The sequence below is a fragment of the Thermobia domestica genome, chromosome 15 (assembly GCF_964235325.1).
Source record: "Thermobia domestica chromosome 15, izTheDome1.hap1.1, whole genome shotgun sequence".
Lineage (NCBI taxonomy): Eukaryota > Metazoa > Arthropoda > Insecta > Zygentoma > Lepismatidae > Thermobia > Thermobia domestica.
This window is the reverse complement of record NC_137468.1, coordinates 190,352,600-190,373,021: the sequence shown is the minus strand read 5'-3', so window position 1 is coordinate 190,373,021 and position 20,422 is coordinate 190,352,600. Positions and strand designations below refer to the sequence as shown.

General features: G+C 35.4%; 1 protein-coding gene across 1 annotated transcript in view; it reads left to right on the top strand.

The window, feature by feature from the left end:
- Hml (hemolectin) overlaps positions 1-20,422 on the top strand; it is a 403,631-nt gene that overhangs the window by 302,034 nt on the left and 81,175 nt on the right. The window contains exons 72-75 of the mRNA XM_081740590.1: positions 4,089-4,203; positions 8,397-8,516; positions 10,959-11,075; positions 19,728-19,940. Coding sequence (XP_081596716.1) covers positions 4,089-4,203; positions 8,397-8,516; positions 10,959-11,075; positions 19,728-19,940 — 565 coding nt within the window. The remainder of the gene's footprint in view (positions 1-4,088; positions 4,204-8,396; positions 8,517-10,958; positions 11,076-19,727; positions 19,941-20,422) is intronic.

Genomic DNA, 20,422 nt, shown 5'->3' with positions numbered 1-20,422 from the left:
AATTTCTGTAATTAATTACTAAGTTTGATTAGACATAAAGAATGTCATTGTTGAATCAAAGTGGAATAAATCATTTCATAAACAAAAATGCAATTTTCTAAGAGAAAAAAATGTTCGTAATTTCAATTAAATTTTAGTTATCATTACTATTTAATTCAATTTAATAAAATATTTCATGTATAATCTGGTGAACTAATAAATCAAGTGCTACTAATATTAAAATTAAAATTATTATGTGGATGCAAGAGACTATGATTCAAATTAACAAAAAATTGGTTACTTTCCAATAAATCCTGCCGTGGGGGAAAATAAATTAGGGCATTGTTAATTTGTGACCGTCCAAATGATCTCAAGGACGAAATACAGTTTTTATATCAAATAATACAAAAACAAAGACAGGTATAAGTTGCGTATCTTACAAAAATGATTTAATCAAACACGCAGATCGGTGCAAAATACAACGTATTCTTACAAAGCATAAGACATACCTGTTTCCAGTAACCCCCAAAAAGTTAAGAAAACCATCTTACCGGCATTAGAAGTTACTTTGTTGATCCGCTAAATAGGTCAGGTATTTACCGAGCTCAATGTGAATGTGACTCCACCATTGTACGAGATAGATCAACATCCACGAACCTGGCCATCATTACTAACTACATCTCAGCGGAGATTGATAAAGGTAATCAGGTGGATGTAATGTATACTGACTTTTCTAAGGCCTTCGACCTAGTGGATCATGACATTTTACTAGCCAAACTAAACTCTTTCCACTTTTCTCAAGAGTACAAACAGTTAATATCTTTCTACTTAAGTAACCGTAGGCAATCAGTTGTTTATAAAGGGTGCATCTCTGGAAAGTTCAATGCTTTGTCAGGAGTTCCCCAGGGCTCAAATCTCGGACCGCTTTTGTTTCTCTTACAAGTGAATGATTTGCCGACTAGAATTAAACATGCTAACTGTCTTCTATTTGCTGACGACCTCAAAATATATATTAAGGTAGATTCAATTGATGATTGCGAGAAAGTACAACAAGACTTAACTAACATTATGGAATGGTGTAATAAAAATAAATTTAAAATGAATGTAAATAAATGTAACTTCCTACGTTTTACACGTAAGAGTAGTTATGTAGACTATACTTATTCGATTGATGGAACAAAATTAAGCTCTCTCAAGTATATCAAAGATCTTGGAATTTTCTTTGATCAAAAATTTAACATTTAAGCATCATGTGGAAACAGTAATGGGCGAGGCTTATAGAAACCTTGGTTTTATCATGAGGCTAGGTAAAGAGTTTCGTAATGATTTAACTTTAATTAAACTGCACTTTACTTACGTTCGGTCAAAATTGGAATATGCTACTGTTGTGTGGACACCAAATATGCAAAAATACTGTGATATGATTGAGGGAATACAGAAAAAATTCCTAAGACTACTAACGTACAGGAAAACTGGGCTTTACCCGAAATATGAATCTTACAGAGAGTTACTGGAAAACTATCAACTACCCACTTTATACGAAAGAAGAAGATATAATGATCTAATATTTTTATATAAATTAATACATGATAAGATTAACTCTATTGAGCTGCGTTCGTTGCTTTGTTTCCAAGTCCCATCAACCAGAACGAGGATAGGAAACACATCTACGTTTTATCAAAGAAAGGCAAGAACAAATATCCTTCGGAAATCTCCTATATGGAGGATAAGCACTTTCCACAATGAGGTCGAAAAAGACTTCAATATTGATATATTTAGCATGTCGGAAAGTGTGTACAAAAGAACAACTAAACAGGCATGTTTTGGAAACGGCATATAAAGAGCACATATGCTAAAGACAATATGAATGTGTATTTTTAAATTGTCTATTTTGTAATGTGTATTTCTTTTAAATGTTTGTATATCTCACTGTTTTGTATTATTATGTATTTCGTTGTCAAAGACAACACAATAATTGAGCCTAGAGCCTCTTGTGTTGTGCTTAAACTAAAAATATATAGGTCAAATGAAACGCAATATTAACACCTGAGTTAAATAACAAATTGGACAATCAAGGAAGTCGCAAGAGGACGGCATGTCGGGATTGGCCCTTCACTTAAAAAACATACACACAATATAAAGGAGGTAAATGTAACAGATTCAGCAAAAACAAAGGAACAACGGGGGATTAAAGAATCTTTATTCATAAACATAAATCAGCTTTAAATTTGGATTTTGGCAACATTGATAGAATCTGGCTACTTACATTTGATGTATGTTTGGGATCTGGTAATTGTGACATAACATAGATATCGCACTTCCTTTAACTCAGCTCATTGTTTCGCACTGTGCTCTGCTCGTGGTATTTTAGTATCCTTTACATTATATTTACTCATTCCTTTTTGCATATCTTTTTTCTCTCATCCGTTTTTATCCTTATTACCTTACCATTGAAGAAGGAACTAGCTTGGTGTTCCGAAACGCGTGGAGAGTGTTTCTTTTCCCTACGAGAAGATTTATTGCTAAGCAACCAATTTTTTATTAATTTAAGTGCTATTAATACTTTTAGTTCAGGATAACTCAATAATACTATATCTCTAAAAAGAGCTCTATAGAGCAGTCGACTTGTTAAATAATATGCTCTCTCCATCATTTTGTGCTTTCTATATAGGATTTAGCGTTTGTTTTCGCTAGATCTATATCCAAACGCGGAATATGGCCTGTATGTACACTGAGAAAAATCCGTTCTCCAGACAGCTGTATATTGTACAAATATACGGAATCCTCTTGCTTACTACAGAAATCAGTACGGAGCATATGTTATCCATATGCTACATAGGCACTGCCCTTAGACGTTACATCATGCCGTTGCAGGATGTCTGACATCTAACAGTTTTCCGTATATCACATGCATATACTTATGTTACATTCCTCAGTTATATGTTACATACGTCCATTTGTATGTGAGATCCTGACCGCCTACATTGTTTCATACAGAAAGTACGTATAGATGGAAGACTTGTACGGAAAGTATTATAAAACAGGCGTTTTCAGTTATACGTCTGCTGTACGTTAAGTCCAAAAACTACGCATGTAACCTGCCTTTTTAAGTACGCCACCTACATTTTTTTCTCAGTGTAACTCGAGCGGAATCAAACTGCATAAAGATACACGTGATAATCACTTCGCTTTGCTGATGAACAAAGATTGGGGGTTTGTTACTTCTTCATTCAAGAGATCTCCCAATTTTCATAACACAACGCAGGTCAATATACGAGAAAGGATCAGAAACTAAGGTTACAAGATCAATATTTCTGGAGTTTCGTCTGTTATAGAGGAATGAGGAGTATGTGGTAATTTTAATACATGGAGTTGGCAACTGTGCGCAGTTTCAGCCACCTACGGCGCTAGTTGTAGATAAATACAAATGGTGCCTCGTTTGGAAAACTGTTCTCGCGAAGAAGTCCGCTCAGTTATTCGATTCCTGTGGGCGAAACATGTGACCGCGGGTGAAATTCACCGGCAACTGCTAGAGATTTACGGCCAGAACTTCTCACCGAGGGCTTCATGTTCTTTCACGACAACTCGCGCCCATGTACATCCCAGAAGATCACCGTGCTGTTGAAGCAATTTCGACCACCCTCCATACAGCCTGGACCTCGCTCCAAGTGACTTTCACCTGTTTCCGCACTTGAAGGAACACATAGGAGGCCGTCGCTTTGCTTCAAACGAGGAGGTAAAACACTTCGTAACAACGTGGCTGAACACGCAAGGATAGGATTTTTACCAGGAGGGAATCTTCAATACCATCCCACGATGTGACAAGTGTCTCAAGTGATATGGAGACTATAAGTATCTTAATATATGTACTATTTGTTGGCTGTATTGGTTGTATGAAATCTTATATACACATTTGACTGAAGACTTTGTAACCTTACTTTCTGAACACTCCTCGTCATATATTTTGTTTTACCAGAAGGAAAAATCAAGGTTCTTATACAACAAAAATAGGAGTGGGCTAGCCACTCCGCTTAATGGAAGCACTCTTTGTATCTTAACTCTATTTTTAATGTTTCACTAACTTTGTACTGTTCTATGATTGTTACCAGGTGCTGAAGGATGGTGAATGCATCGATCGAAGAATATGCGAATATCCTTGCGATGGTGTTCATTATTTTGGAGACAAATGGAAACCCGATTCCTGCACAGAGTGCCAGTGTACTGGTAGGTGAACGAATATTCACTTATTTTCTACAGAGTAAGAGAATAGTAATTTGTCTTTTGAAAAACCTTTACAACTTGTTTAATGATTGATTGATTGCAGGGATGGGAACCACAGAATCGTGTAAATTATATGCAAAATTAAAATCCTATACGTTCACCAACATGACATCGAGCTTCTGAAAAGATTGCGAATAGCTGCTACTGATTTAGAAAGGTACGGCGGAATGCTGGTGAGCACATGCTATGTGCAATCCTGCAGCCAATCTACAGTTTGTTTTGGGTCAATAAATCTCTTTCTCAAGCCAGCCCACAAATAAAAGCCGCAAGGAGACTTTATGTAAACATCTTTTGAAATAGTTTGATGTTTTCCTCCGAACGATCATTTATGGGACTGGGATGCACAGATACTGTAGTCATCATAGTGTAGCATTGCTTTAGCCACTGTGATTGGATAGATATCCTGTTGTCATTTTAATCTAAAGACTGTGACAAACATCTTGGCATTTCAGCTAAACGAATAAAACGCAAGCTCTGACATGACGTTGCCGAGTGCTAAGGGGTGTGGCTATGGCTAAGCAGACAAACTACAGCGCGATCAGGTGATATTGGATAGACGTGGATGTGTACAAAATAAACGTAGCAATACCGCTGGCCTCTCATTTGCTAGCAGCATTTAAAGGGAACTTGGAGCGCCGCCTTCAAATGCCAAGATGTTTGTCACGCCGTTTAGATCGTAGTTGTAACCATGAAGAAAAGAGAATGAAGTTATGTAAGACCTACACATATGAGCCGGTTAAAGCACAATTGGTGTAACTCCATTTTCCATTAGGAATGTTTTTGTTTGCTCTTGTTTTCTCATTACGTGACCTAAACATTGCAATGTTTCGTGTGTTTTCGGGACGTTACCAACATAAATACTATGTACTGCTATCATTCTTAACAAACAGTATATCTGTTAATAACACTCCGAAAACACACGAAACACTGCAGTGTTTAGGACGCGTAATGAGAAAACAAGAACAAACAAAAACATTCCTAATAAAAAATGGAGTTACATTAATTGTGCTTTAACCAGCTCATATTATTCGTGCATTTCGCATGCTAGTGACATCTAGAGTGCTGTGCAAACCACATAGACTTTATACTTGTTTTTTTCATCGGTAGATGACAGCACAGTAAATGTCTCATTTTCACCCCAGAATTACAGTTGAAAGTAATATTAAAAAGTAATTAACAAGGAAAAGATTGGTTGACTCTTACTATAGATAACAGAGCATTTTTAGTCTGCAGAGAGCCAGAAATTTAAGTTGTTCTTTTTTTTTAATTCGAAAAAGTCATATATGGCACGAAATAACAAATTGTAATAATTCAAGGTATGGACTTTTGTTCTATAGCTTAACAAACAATCCTTCACTACCATAGTGATCCTCTCAACTTCCTTCCCTAAAAGAGGGTGTAGCCGTCGTAGAGGTTGCTAGCCCATGGCATAAAAAAATGTTCTATTTAGCATGGGACGGATGAAAAAAGTGTTTTTGCACCTCCTGTGGTTATCCAAATTATTCAGTGCGAACTATGATTTCAACCGTTTTATTGGACATTAGCGCTTGCTGACTAATGTTTATTCGATTGCATAATGTTACAGCATAACTCGGTCATTGGTAGTTGAAAAACAAACATTTTTTTGCTTAGTTTCGTTGTAATAGATGGAAAATTATATCAATACAACATCTCCCTTTCATAAGGGATTTACATTGTACAAATGGTCAGCGGTGCTCATCCTCCCATGACCCATGGCGCTCTTTCTCCATTTTTTCTGATATATCGTCCCAAATCAATTAGTGATTACCTTTAAGTTTAATTTTTCAGTCTTTCCCCAATTTATTTCTGTCTTTCTGTCCTTCCCCAATGTAGAGTATTTCCCCCCATCTAATTCACGAAATTTTCTAGTAAATTATTCACAGTAAAATGTTTATTATTTTTTAATAAAATTTACCAGAACTTGACAGTGCTTTGGAACCCAGAATTAGAAAAAGAATGTTCGAAGTGATGAATTCACAACCCGCTTCCCAAATCAAACACTATCTTCCCTGAATAATTATAGGAACTAATATATGCGCTATCCAAAAATAGATGTTTCAGGTACTCACGCAACAATTTTTATAGAGGGAGTTTGGCTAAGGGCATATAATTATTTAGTACTCACCAACTCATCATCATCATAGGTATTCTGCCTTTATTGGCAGGTCACTTGCCGCAGCTGAGAAGCTTCCATCCTCCACGGTCCTCCGCTAACCTTTTCGTCTTCGCGTATGATCTTTCTGTTTTAATATCATCCATTAATTGTAGCCTCCTTCGCCCCTTCCTCTCTTTCCCGCCACCATACCCTCTAGGACGTCCCTCATGATACAATTTCTTCTTAGGCAATGTCCCAACCAGTTTCTCTTCCTCTTCCTAATAACATCTAAAAGTGTTCTTTTCTCACCCACCATTTCTAACACTCTCTCATTCGTTTTCCGAAGGTCCCACAAAACAGACTTTTCTTCCTCCTAAAGGCTTCTTTCGCTATTCCTATCCTTGCTTTTATTTCACGTTCGCATTTCATGTCATTACTAAGAATACTACCCAGGTATTGAAAACTATTCACTTGTTCTATTTTCTCCCCTCCTACTTTTATATACTCACCAACTACCTCTATAAAAATTGTTGCGGAAGTACCGCATGATTCAGAAATGCAATAGGGCACATATTAGTTCCTAAGTTAAGTCTTGACCTACTTAAGGTAGGTCCCATAGTTTTGGAGGTATGGACCTCTAAAGTTCTTTTTTTTTTTTTTTTCATGTTTTCGGCAGCCTATAACTCCGAAAGGAAGCATTTGTGCACCCAGGTTGGTGTATACTTTTTGTCTTATCTTGGTGTCAGGAATCACATCCCAAACGTTGGTGGTATTGTTTTCAAACATCCTGTATATTTACAAGTGATATGTTTACATTACAGAAATAGTTTTTATTGTGTATTATTTATAAAATACAAACTGACACATGAGTAATAACAAGTTTTGCTAAAAGTGATTACATTACACTATAATATATTTTACTTTAAACAGAATAAACTTCTTGTCTATAAGTTTGCCGCCTGTCTAAACTGGCCACTTTGTTAGTTCTCTAAAACAGAATATTTCTTGCACAAAATATCAAATAATATTTTTACGGCGAATTACATATTTCATAAAAGAAAATGCACTAAAAACGGCGCCTAATTTCCAAAATTTATGTGGGCGCAAATCAGTGGCCTATCCAGGGGACGATTGCCCCCCCCAGAAGAGTAAACTTTCTTATTTTATACATATAAATAAAATCCATCCTAGAGTATGAAGCTGTTAAAAGTAGCTCTAAGTAGCAGTATGACAACCCACCGCCCCCCCCAGAAGTCTGTCCTGGATCCGCCCCCGGTGCAATCAATGGCGAGACGTGTTATATGTTTTCAGGGGAGTTTCGATATTTTTTGATTAATTTCCTTTTTAGTTTAATGAACACTGTCATAAAGGGCTGTGCTACGATAAAATATACCGTTGGGGCTACCCTAGCTCAATCGGTAACACGGCTGACTTGAACGCAAGAGAAACGGTTCAAAGCCAGGGCCAAGGTTAAGGATAAGTTACTGTAATGAAAATTCTAAATATATGTAATCGTAACACTAAGTGTATACTTTAAACAACTTGCATTATGCACAATGATTGCAAGAGGCAATGATATTATCAACACGTTACTAAAAGAAAATACTACATTCAAGAAATGAAAATGAAAAATCTTCATAAAAGCAAATACTTTTACTGGTAAGTGCAGAAAGAACTTGCAAGGATTTTGTTGTGAATATAAACTACAAAATGACTAACTTAAGTGTGTTGCTTGGTTGCCTTTGAACAAAAACATTTGAAACTATTATATTTTAGAGGTTAGAAATTTTAACCTCCATCCGAATGTTTTAATTGCTTATCATTTTTTGATAACAGGAAGTAAGAAATATTTATTTTACTTTGTTTCTATCAAAGTAAAAATCTTGTGGGTGCGGCGCATCCACAAGATTATTTGTATGAGAGCTGGAGCCCCGATGAACCCACGTAGTCGGCGCGTATGCGCACTAATGTAATAATATGTACATAAAGAAATATTAATAGGATAATTTTAATCTTCTAGAGTTTGGAAAGCAGTGTACATTGCATGAATGTGCAAGAGATGAACTTGTTTGCGATATTGGATCCCGAAAAGTTGTGATTCCTCCAGCTGAGAATGAGTGCTGTTCATCATCTAAATGCGGTAAGAAACGCATTCTTATATATTTTTTAAAATCTATATCAATGAACATATAATGTAGAGTCACTTGCATCAAGTTAAAATCCATCAATCCGTGTTATTCATGTTGTATGTTTTCTATTAGTTTTCTGATAGTTATTATCAAGGTAAAATGAAATGAAATGAAATATTTCAGTATAACGTCCTTCAAAAATCATGTCCTTTAAGCAAGTGAATGATGATGGAAGAATTGGTGAAATTAGAAAGTGGGAGAAAACGGGAGTACCCTGAGAAAACCCACGGACATGATGTTGTCCACCACAAACTTACTTGGCCGGGGGTCGAACCAGAAACCTTAGATACCAGAGGTAAGTTATTATCTACGTAGAAATATGTTAAAGGGAAATATATATAGATTTATTTAAGAAACGAATTTAATATGTAGTTCCACATTTTAATTGTAAAATTACAAAATTAAAATTTAAAAAATTTTGACAGATATTTTAACAAATGTATAAATCGGGGCCTTAAGGATTTGTCTAACGTTTTCAGCTGAGATCATCAGTCCCTATATAATAACATGGTGAACTTCTTTCCAAAGTATTATGAAAACTATTTGTCTTATGCAGTTCAAAATTTCTCCAGATTTAACCTACCCCAATATTACATGTTCACTTTTTATTTTTACACTAGCTCTTATAGTTCATTAATATTACTTTTTATAAGGAAATGTGACAACGCTGGAAAGAACATAAATATATACACAAAATTTTGAATACAGTTTTGAATAATGAATTCTCGGTCGTTTTCTTCTTACACATATATTAAGAAATAATAAAAAAAATGATTGAATGAGGGAGGTAGTATAGGTCTAAAAACTTAGCTTCATAGGCATGAAATAAAGAAAACTAATTTATTATAATTATGCATAACAAAGTGAATATAAACTTAACCATCACCAAGGTGCCTATAAAATGAATGATAGCATCATGATTTCTTAAGAGGTTCACATTCTCGTTTTCACGTTAAGACTCTCTTATATGGATTTCATTAAGGTTACCAACAGAGTTCTTGTGAGCGTACTTACAATATTATAGTGTCCATTGCAACCAGAATCTGCACAGCACTTTTCCGAAGCCACTGATCCCTTCTCGAGTAAGCGCGAGTAGTCACTAGGAGGCGTGTGGTTGATAGATCTTTGAACGATTTAACTAAATTGTCTAAGGTTTTTATAGTAGTTTCATTGCACTTTCATTTCTACCTTTCGTGGAACTGAAAGTTGAAACTAGGATTGTTTGTAAAATGATTTTCGTTTTCATTTTTCTAAAACCATCCGTGTTACAAACAAAACATGTTGTCACTTCTATTTTAAAACGATTTCACTCTCCTATATTGTCTTTTGATACTTGGAGATGATCCGTTTACTATATACTTTTATTTATTTATTTATTTTTGAATCTCAAAATGAGGAATGTCTTATTATTACTATTTTGGAATTCGCTATCCATCACAACATGGTAAATCCTCTTTAATCTCTACGTAAAGTTTTGTCAGTTAATGCGACAAATAAGCGAGTTTACTCTACACTATACAGTTCGAAACTACTTTCATAAGATGAACAGTTCCCTCACTTGAAAGCAACATAAACAGATTTTCAGAAACTTTCGTATGTCGTTAGCTTCAGTATGTCTCTACAGGTAACTATTCACAAAGATGTTTACGTAGAATCAATGAAATCTTTACGATCTATGAGGAAGAGAGAAAACATATTTCGCTCTTATCTGCTGTCAATCTGCATTTCATCGGTTTCCTTGTCTCCGGAAACAACCAAAGGTTCACGCACGTGACCTAGCGCGGGGCAGAGGATGAAAGAAACCTCCTATCTGTTGTTCTGCGCTGTTGCAAAATGAAGACCATAATTTAAATAGTTTTTAAATGGAAGAAAAATAATTTTTTAATTAGCGTGCTCTAATATTATCCTAGCAAGAAAAAGTAATACTGAATATGCAATATTAATATGTACTAGGAAAAATTTGGACGAATTTCGAAATGTATAAAATAAATAGTTTTCATAATATTTTGGAAATAAATATGGCATGTTATTATATAGGGAAATCCCATCGCATTCCGAGTATTGAACACAGCCTTAAGTTTGTTTTCTTAAACATAATAGACTTCAATTTTAATTAATTGCAAGGAATTTTTCTGGAAGAATGATTTATTTGTAAGATATAAATGTCAGCTTTGGCCGCAGTTGGAGACGTTTCACTCTGGCTTCCTGTTCTATATTAAAATGTTGTTTATCTCTTATAGTGTTAATTACTTGGTAACTAGAACCAGTATCATTATTATGTGTAATCATATTTATTTCCTTTGTATTTACATTGGTATATGGAGGTGAACTATTTATTGGCTATACAAACAATCTGATTGTTTTTTTTTCTTTATGTATGTTTTTCAAAATAGTACCCGAAGTTCCACCAACACCAAATTGTCCGCCTGAACCTATCAAGCCGTCTTGCTCTGCTAATCAAGTAATGAAATTAATTGATATTGATGGAATATGCCCAGAATATGTCTGTGGTAAGTAGTCATCGTTTCCTTTCATAGTTGCCAAATTACATTTATTCAATTTTCAAAAAAAAAAAAAAAAAAAAAATATATATATATATATATATATATTTACACTCAGTGGTGTTATTCTAATGTTTTAACAATCGGTTCTATGTAGTATATAAATAGATAGATAGATAGATATAGATATAACTCTCTTAGGAAACAAACCATACAAGGTAGACAAAAACAAAATTTTTATTGGATAGTACAAATGTCAAGTAGAGACCTACACCACATCCTAATACAAGGTGGTGTGACGAAATTAGATAGTACTGCGAATATCTTGGAAACGAATTACATTGTGCAACAGTGAATTTTTTTACAGAAATGTAAATGGTCATCCTTTATTGACTTTTAAGCGCTGAATACTAAACTGACAATAAAGATGTGCTCCTGGCTAAGATTTACTTGTAATTACACAATTTACATGTTACATATAACGCTGTGATAATGAAATTGTAAAGGTAAAATCACAAAACATTGAAATGATTACGGAAATAAAAATAGCTATTCTTTATAATTTCTTGGATGCTGAACAATAAAATGGCAATGATAATGTGCTCCTAGCTCAAATTTAGTGGTGATTGCTTAATTTACCTTTTGCATATAACGCTATTATAAGGAAATTGTAAAGGTAAAGGTAATAAACATTTACATAATTACGGAAATAAAAATAGCTGTCTCTTATAAATGTTTGGACACTGAATATGAATATCAAAAATATAACGTCCTCCTGGCACACCATCGGTATAATAGCACTCGTAACGTTATGCATACAGCGCTAGGACAAGAACTGTATTGGTAAAAGTTACATAAAGTGTCTGTTTTAAACACGCCGTCTCTTTGCTTGTTTGTTGTGAGGAACATCTGGAACATCTCTTGGAATCATCCAGCAGAAATCCGCTAACATTGAAACTAACCCCTTTCCTTTGTAATGTTGTTCCATCGCAGAAATGTCCTGGTGAAATCGCTCTCCCTGCTCTTCACTGGAAGTTCCACAATTCAGTGGAAAGACATCAAGGTGGGAAAGGAGGAAGTGCATTTTGAATGACATACTGCACCCAAGTTTCTCGTAAGCAGATAGCAATTCTTCTACTAATTCTTTGTAATCTTCGGCTCGGTGCTTTTCCAAAAATCTCGTACAAATATTGCAGAAACAATGCCACGCATGGAGCTCATCAGCATTGAGAATAGATTCAAACACCTCGTCTTGCAATAGCTTGCGTATTTGCGGACCGATAAAGACTCCCTGCTTAATCTTTTCTGTACTGAGACGCGGAAACGTTTGGCACAAGTATGCCAATGCACGTTCATTCCTGTTCATGGCCTTCACAAATACCTTCATGAGTCCAAGTTTGATGTGCAATGCTGGTAACACAATGCTTTGTGGGTTCACGAGGGGTACATTTGAATTTTTTTCGCCTAGCAACAAAGCTGTTCGTCGTGGCCATTCCTTTTGAGTGTAATGGACATTCTTTGCACCACTATCCCATCACATATATGACGACTATCGCACGACTTTGCACGACTATCCCACTCACTCACCAATGATGACGGCGCCGTGGAACTTCGTACAGGATCCATATCTCATAACATTCAACACTGTCTAGAAATGGCTCCTTTTTCAGATGAAACAGCAAAGAAACACACGTGTCTGCTCGCGTTGCCTTCTGGCCCGGAGTCAAATCATGCGGGACCCAACTTGTAGTACTTCCCAAGTTGATGGAATAGTTGCCGAATGTTTTTTTTCCATTCAAACTGAATTGTAGTCCCAGTTCCTCTCATAGGTGGCAGCTGTTCGTCTCAATTGCTGCCTGAAGATCTTCATTTTGGACATGTGTTGATCGTCCGGCACGTTGTGCCTCTTCGAGTGTTTGGTCACCGTCCTTGAAGTTGTTAAACCACCGCTGCACTGTCCGCGAAGTCATGACACTCTCACCAAAGGCTAAGCATATCTTTTGCCCCGCTACAGCGGCGTTTGACCCCAGTTTAAACTAGTAGAGCATGCACGCACTTATGACGCTCTGTTGAGGTTCCATGTTCACTTTGTCCTTACGTAAGTTGACAGGGTAACTGAACTGCCGCAACCAGGTAGTATGTTGGATATACCCACACCAACAACTGACCTTCGCCTTATCTCCATTCTCATTCAACTCACAGTGTGAGGGCCAATTGAACACAGACCTCCACAAAAAACGACAAAATGACAGAACTTTTTTGGTTACATTTATATTACCATAAAACAAGGTACTAAACTAATTACATTATATTTTTATATGCTGTAACTAGTGTTCAAAAAAACATTTTTATCACATGGAAAACTTGGTGAAAAACAACGTTTTTATTCAATTTTTCAGTTATGATTTCATTCGCTCTTTTTAATGCTACTTGGTGTAAAACAGAAAGTAAGATATACCTGTTAATAAAATAATTGTTTTTTTAGTCACGAATAATAAATACATTTTTTTAGGTAATTTTAAAGAAATTAAGTGCAATTTCAAGGAAAATCATATCGCAGTCTTATAGTAGTAATTGCGATACCTGAGGACACTTTTTGGCCCCTGGGTCCCTGCCTCTGGACCCATGGTCCCTGGCCCGGAGTCAATGACCTAGGGGTACATAGGATCACCCCCTCTAAATTTTGGCAGGGGTACCATGGCCCACCCCCTAAATTTTGGTAGGGGTACATAGGACTACCCCCTTAAATTTTGGAAATTGCCAAATCTAAAAATTTGGTATGGTAGCCTAGGACCATAGTATGTACCTCTATCAGTATTGGCTGTCTATGTCGTTCTCTTTCATGGGTAAAAAATTGAAAAAATTCAAATTTCGGGGTTTTTTGACCTAATTTATCCCCTTTGATGAGGTATTATTACCCTATATGGTTATATGGGCGTATACAGGGATCCATTATCTTTCATAAAACATGGGTATATTAATGCACCCCTTGAAAATTTTGGGAGGGGTACCTTGGCCCACCCCTTAAATTTTGGAAATTGCCCAATTTAAACATTTGGTATAATAGTATAGGACCCTAATATAAATTACTATAAATTTGGGTGGTCCACCTTGTTCCCTTTTAGGGGTACAAAATTGCTAAATTTTAGTACAAGCACGTGTTTGGTCTTTTGACCTAATTTATCGCCTTTGATGAGGTGTTATTATCCTATATGGTTATATGGGCGTATACAGGGGTTCATTACCTTTCATAAAACATGGGTATATTAATGCACCCCTTGAAAAATTTGGAAGGGGTACCTTGGCCCACCCCTTTAATTTTGGAAATTGTCCAATTTAAACATTTGGTATAATAGTATAGGACCCTAATATATATTACTATAACCTCGTTCCCTTTTAGGGGGTACAAAATTGCCAAAATATAAACGTAAGCAATACGTTGTACCACGTGTTTCGTTTTTTACGTAATTTATTCCATTGGATGAGGTTCTATTACCTTATATGGTTATATGGTCACGTATGGGGATTCATTTCCTATCATAAGACATAGGTACATTTGTGCACCCGTTTAAATTTTTGGGAGGGGTACTTTAACCAACCCCTTTAATTTTGGAAATTGCCCCTTTTATATGTTTGGTATTATAGTATAGGACCCTAATATAAATTACTATAAATTTTGGTGGTTCACCTAGTTTCCTTTTATGGGTACGAAATTGCCAAATTTTAGTACAACCACGTGTTTATCCCCTTGGATGAGGTCCTATTACCTTATATGGTTATATGATCATGTATAGGTATCCATTCTCTATCATAAAACATGGGTACATTGATGCACCCCTTTAAAGTTTTGGAAGGGGTACCATGGCCAACCCCCTTAAATTTTGGAAATTTTTCAATTTAAGCATTCGGTATCATAGTACATGCCTCAAGATGTATCATGATAAATTTGGGTGGTCCACCTTGTTCCCTTTCATGGGTAAAAATTGCTAAAATATAAAAAATTGAAAAAATTCAAATTTCGTGGTTTTTGGCCCAATTTCTCCCCTTTGATGAGGTTCTATTACCTTATATGGTTATATGGTCATGTATATGGGTTAATTTCCTATCATAAGACATGGATACATTGATGCACCCTTTAAAATTTTGGGAGGGGTACCTTGGCTCATCCACTCTGTTTTAGAAATTGTTTAATATAAGCATTTGGTATCATAGTACAATATGTATCACTATAAATTTGGATGGTCCACCTCGTTCCCTTTCATGGGTAAAGAACTACCAAAAATCAAATTTTGGAGGTTATTGACCCCTATTTAGCACGTTATATGGGTATGTACAGAGGTTTATTACCTTTATATATTTATGTTCCCTTTTAAATTTGGGAATTATCAAATAAAAAAATTCGGTAAACGTTTTCTAGGACCCATTGTAGATGTTGGTGTTGGTGTGCACAAACTTAAAAATTTGAAACCAAAATTTTTCAAACAAAAATTTCGAAACAAACATGTTCAAACAAAAATTTTAAACAAAAAAAATTCAAACATTTTTAAACTAATATTTCAAACAAAAAATTTTCAGTTTTAAAACGAAAAAAATTTTAAACAAAAAATTTCAAACGAAAACATTTCAAAATTTTGAAACAAAAAAATTTACAAAAATTTTCAAACAAAAAGATTTTGAAACAAAAATTTCAAAAAAATTTTTCACACAAAAATTTCGAAACAAAAATTTTTAAACTAAAAATATCAAACGAAAAATGTCAAACCAAAGTTTCAAACAAAAAAATTTTCAAAACTTTTTAAATGTTAAAACAAAACTGAATGCATCAAAGATTTGAAACTCATCAACCAATCAGATTGCACGAAAGATAGTGAGCAGCCAATCAGATTGCACGAAAGATAGTGATCAACCAATCAAATTGCATCAACAATAACTTTGCCAGTGTCAGATTACATGACCTTGTGACTAAATTTCAGTGTTGTAGCATGTATTCCCTTAAGACTATGAGTCATAAGATTCAATAAGGTTAGCTATCAGATTTCTAAAGCTCAAGGTCAAATCAATCACCACAAATAATCTTAGACTATGAGCTATGACTAAAGTTCAAAGTATTGTTTCAAATTTTCACGCCTCATACTAAAATTTTGCTTATCACAATTCCCAAATTTAAAGAATACTTCTCTCGATATACCTAAGTCTTAGAATTAATCATATCATTATATGTTCAATAAGGTCAATAATGTCCGTCAATTGTTTACCTGAGTAGAACCAACTGTTTTCTGCAAGTGTGTACTCAAACTTAAGAAGTACCACAACAAAGGAAATGAATCCCTGTACACTACCTCATCAAGGTCAATCACGTGGTACATCGTATTGCTTACGTTTATATTTGGCGGGAATAATCAAAACCAATGACGCAATTTCATTTGACAATTTTCAAATTATCCTACAAAGTTTCAATGTACCAATGTCCTGGACTCCTAATTCCATCATAGGTCAACAATTGATCACGTGATCATACTCATATTTCACAATGATTTACCCAATGAATGAGATACTATCCAATTTTAAGAACAATTACCAATTATTGATATGACAATAAGAAATGTACCCCTCCCAAAATTTAAGATTGGTACACAAATACACCTCTGGCTTATGAAAAAGTAATAAATCCTGTACTTATTCAATAATAAAGCCGGTCAATAACCTTTAAATTTTGAATATTTGGCCATAAGTGGAACATCAACATCTACAATGGGTCCTAGAAAACGTTTACCGAATTTTGTTATTTGATAATTCCCAAATTTAAAAGGGAACATAAACATATAAAGGTAATAAACCTCTGTACATACCCATATAACGTGCTAAATAGGGGTCAATAACCTCCAAAATTTGATTTTTGGTAGTTCTTTACCCATGAAAGGGAACGAGGTGGACCATCCAAATTTATAGTGATACATATTGTACTATGATACCAAATGCTTATATTAAACAATTTCTAAAACAGAGTGGATGAGCCAAGGTGCCCCTCCCAAAATTTTAAAGGGTGCATCAATGTATCCATGTCTTGTGATAGGAAATGAACCCATATACATGACCATATAACCATATAAGGTAATAGAACCTCATCAAAGGGGAGAAATTGGACCAAAAACCACGAAATTTGAATTTTTTCAATTTTTTATATTTTAGCAATTTTTACCCATGAAAGGGAACAAGGTGGACCACCCAAATTTATCATGATACATGTTGAGGCATTACTATGATACCGAATGCTTAAATTGAAAAAATTCCGAAATTTAAGGGGGTTGGCCATGGTACCCCTTCCAAAACTTTAAAGGGGTGCATCAATGTACCCATGTTTTATGATAGAGAATGGATACCTATACATGATCATATAACCATATAAGGTAATAGGACCTCATCCAAGGGGATAAACACGTGGTTGTACTAAAATTTGGCAATTTCGTACCCATAAAAGGAAACGAGGTGAACCACCAAAATTTATAGTAATTTATATTAGGGTCCTATACTATAATACCAAACATATAAAAGGGGCAATTTCCAAAATTAAAGGGGTTGGTCAAAGTACCCCTCCCAAAAATTTAAACGGGTGCACAAATGTACCTATGTTTATGATAGGAAATGAATCCCCATACGTGACCATATAACCATATAAGGTAATAGAACCTCATCCAATGGAATAAATTACGTAAAAAACGAAACACGTGGTACAACGTATTGCTTACGTTTATATTTTGGCAATTTTGTACCCCCTAAAAGGGAACGAGGTTATAGTAATATATATTAGGGTCCTATACTATCATACCAAATGTTTAAATTGGGCAATTTCCAAAATTTAAGGGGTGGGGCAAGGTACCCCTTCCAAATTTTTCAAGGGGTGCATTAATATACCCATGTTTTATGAAAGGTAATGAGCCCCTGTATACGCCCATATAACCATATAGGATAATAACACCTCATCAAAGGCGATAAATTAGGTCAAAAGACCAAACACGTGCTTGTACTAAAATTTGGCAATTTTGTACCCCTAAAAGGGAACAAGGTGGACCACCCAAATTTATAGTGATACATACTAGGGTTCTATACTATTATACCAAATGTTTAAATTGGGCAATTTCCAAAATTTAAGGGGTGGGCCAAGGTACCCCTCCCAAAATTTTCAAGGGGTGCATTAATATACCCATGTTTTATGAAAGGTAATGGATCCCTGTATACGCCCATATAACCATATAGGGTAATAATACCTCATCAAAGGGGATAAATTAGGTCAAAAAACCCCGAAATTTGAATTTTTTCAATTTTTTACCCATGAAAGGGAACGACATAGACAGCCAATACTGATAGAGGTACATACTATGGTCCTAGGCTACCATACCAAATTTTTAGATTTGGCAATTTCCAAAATTTAAGGGGGTAGTCCTATGTACCCCTGCCAAAATTTAGGGGGTGGGCCATGGTACCCCTACCAAAATTTAGAGGGGGTGATCCTATGTACCCCTAGGTCATTGACTCCGGGCCAGAAACCATGGGTCCTGAGTCAGTGACCCAGGTGCCAAAAAGTGTCCTCAGGTATCGCAATTACTACTCTTATGTATGAAGGTAACCAAGAAAGTTCTGTCGCTTTTTGTGGAATCCTGTGTTCCATTTGCCCTCTATTTTCCATTATCACCTGTTCCATTCTTTGAACAATCACCCTAGAGGACGCCAGTTCAAATCCCTTGTAGAGATGCAAAATGCACTTGATACCTTCTTCGCTTCACGGCCCACCAAGATCTACCGCGATGGAATCCATGGCTTCCCAGAACATTGGCAGAAGGTAATCGATGCTGATGGGGATTATCTTTGATCTTCCAAATACGTCTTAGGTGACATATCAATGTTCGGAGGTGGTAGGTGGAAAAGCGAAAGAACTTTCTTTTGTTACCTTTATAGATAGATTCTGTGAACAAGGGCTTAAATTGATAGTTATTCAGAAAGGTATAGTGTTTGGTCCGGGAAGTAGTTCTTGGTTAAACATAATAATAATAATAAAAACTACCTGGAATATAACTTATGGATAATAATAATAATAATAATAATAATAATAATAATAATAATAATAATAATAATAATAATAATAATAATAATAATAATAATAATAATAATAAACTAAAAAGACAGTGTTATTTTTCCGGAAGAAAACCAAAATTTTCCGGTTTTTTAGGCCTCAGAAACACTAGCTGCAACATCCTTTTTGTTTTGTACATTTTTTGCCGGCCCTCCTTCAAAAACGACAGGCCCTTCCTACATAAACCTGCTGGCTACAACCCCTGTAATCAGTATATATATGTCACAGCTATATATGTTTATGTATCTTTATGCCTTGACGAGTCTTATTCATACGCACGAATTCGTGCAATATGTATGATTATAAAGACGAAATAAAATGAAATGAAATTAGAAGTAAATTGTATTCCATTATGATAAAATACAGGAAAACTTATAAGTGTGCTGATACTAAAATATAGTTTATGAGAATTTCATTAATTTTACTGGGTGACAATATTGTTTCATACTAAATCTGATAAACGTTAAATTATTGTATACAATTTACGTTTTGGGATGTTTAGTAATTCCAATAAACTCGTATCTGTTTTGCAGAATGTATCCCAAGAGAAGAGTGTGCTCAGGTGAACCTGCCGTTACAATCTGATCTTCCGCCGGGCATTGTGGCATTTGTCAACGAGAGTGACTGTTGTCCGTATGTGCAAACAATATGTAGCCACGAAGAGTGCCCTGAACCACCTACCTGTCCAAAGTTCTACGAGATGGAGGTTGTTTCAGGCACTGATTGCTGTCGTACATATAAGTGTGGTAAGTATTGGATTTATTGTATAGTTAGTAGAAATTCTGATCGTATTCCCGTCTTCTCTTCTCTCCATAAAAGTTCCACTTACCGTCGGTTATTAATAGAATACACAGTGCGGCAATTAAGAAATGAGACTAGGTATGTAAAGAAAGATAAACGTATAAAAAGTGGAATTGACTTACCTCGATTTATTTAAAATAGGGGCCTTTTTTGTCTTTACACAGCTTTCTTCCACGATCCAGTAAGTCATCTTTAAATGAAATGAAATCTTTAAGATTTATGTCTCACGTTTATGCCGACTAGGCTGAAGACGTTCATGATGAAAATAAATAAAATGGTGGAATGAAGAAAGTGGGAAGAAACAGAACCCCGAGGAAACCCACACACACGGTGTTTGTCCACCACAAGGCTCACTTGACGCGAGCTGAGATCGAACCAAGGACCCCATGCACCAGAGGTGAACGCTCTACCACTAACCCCCTCCCCC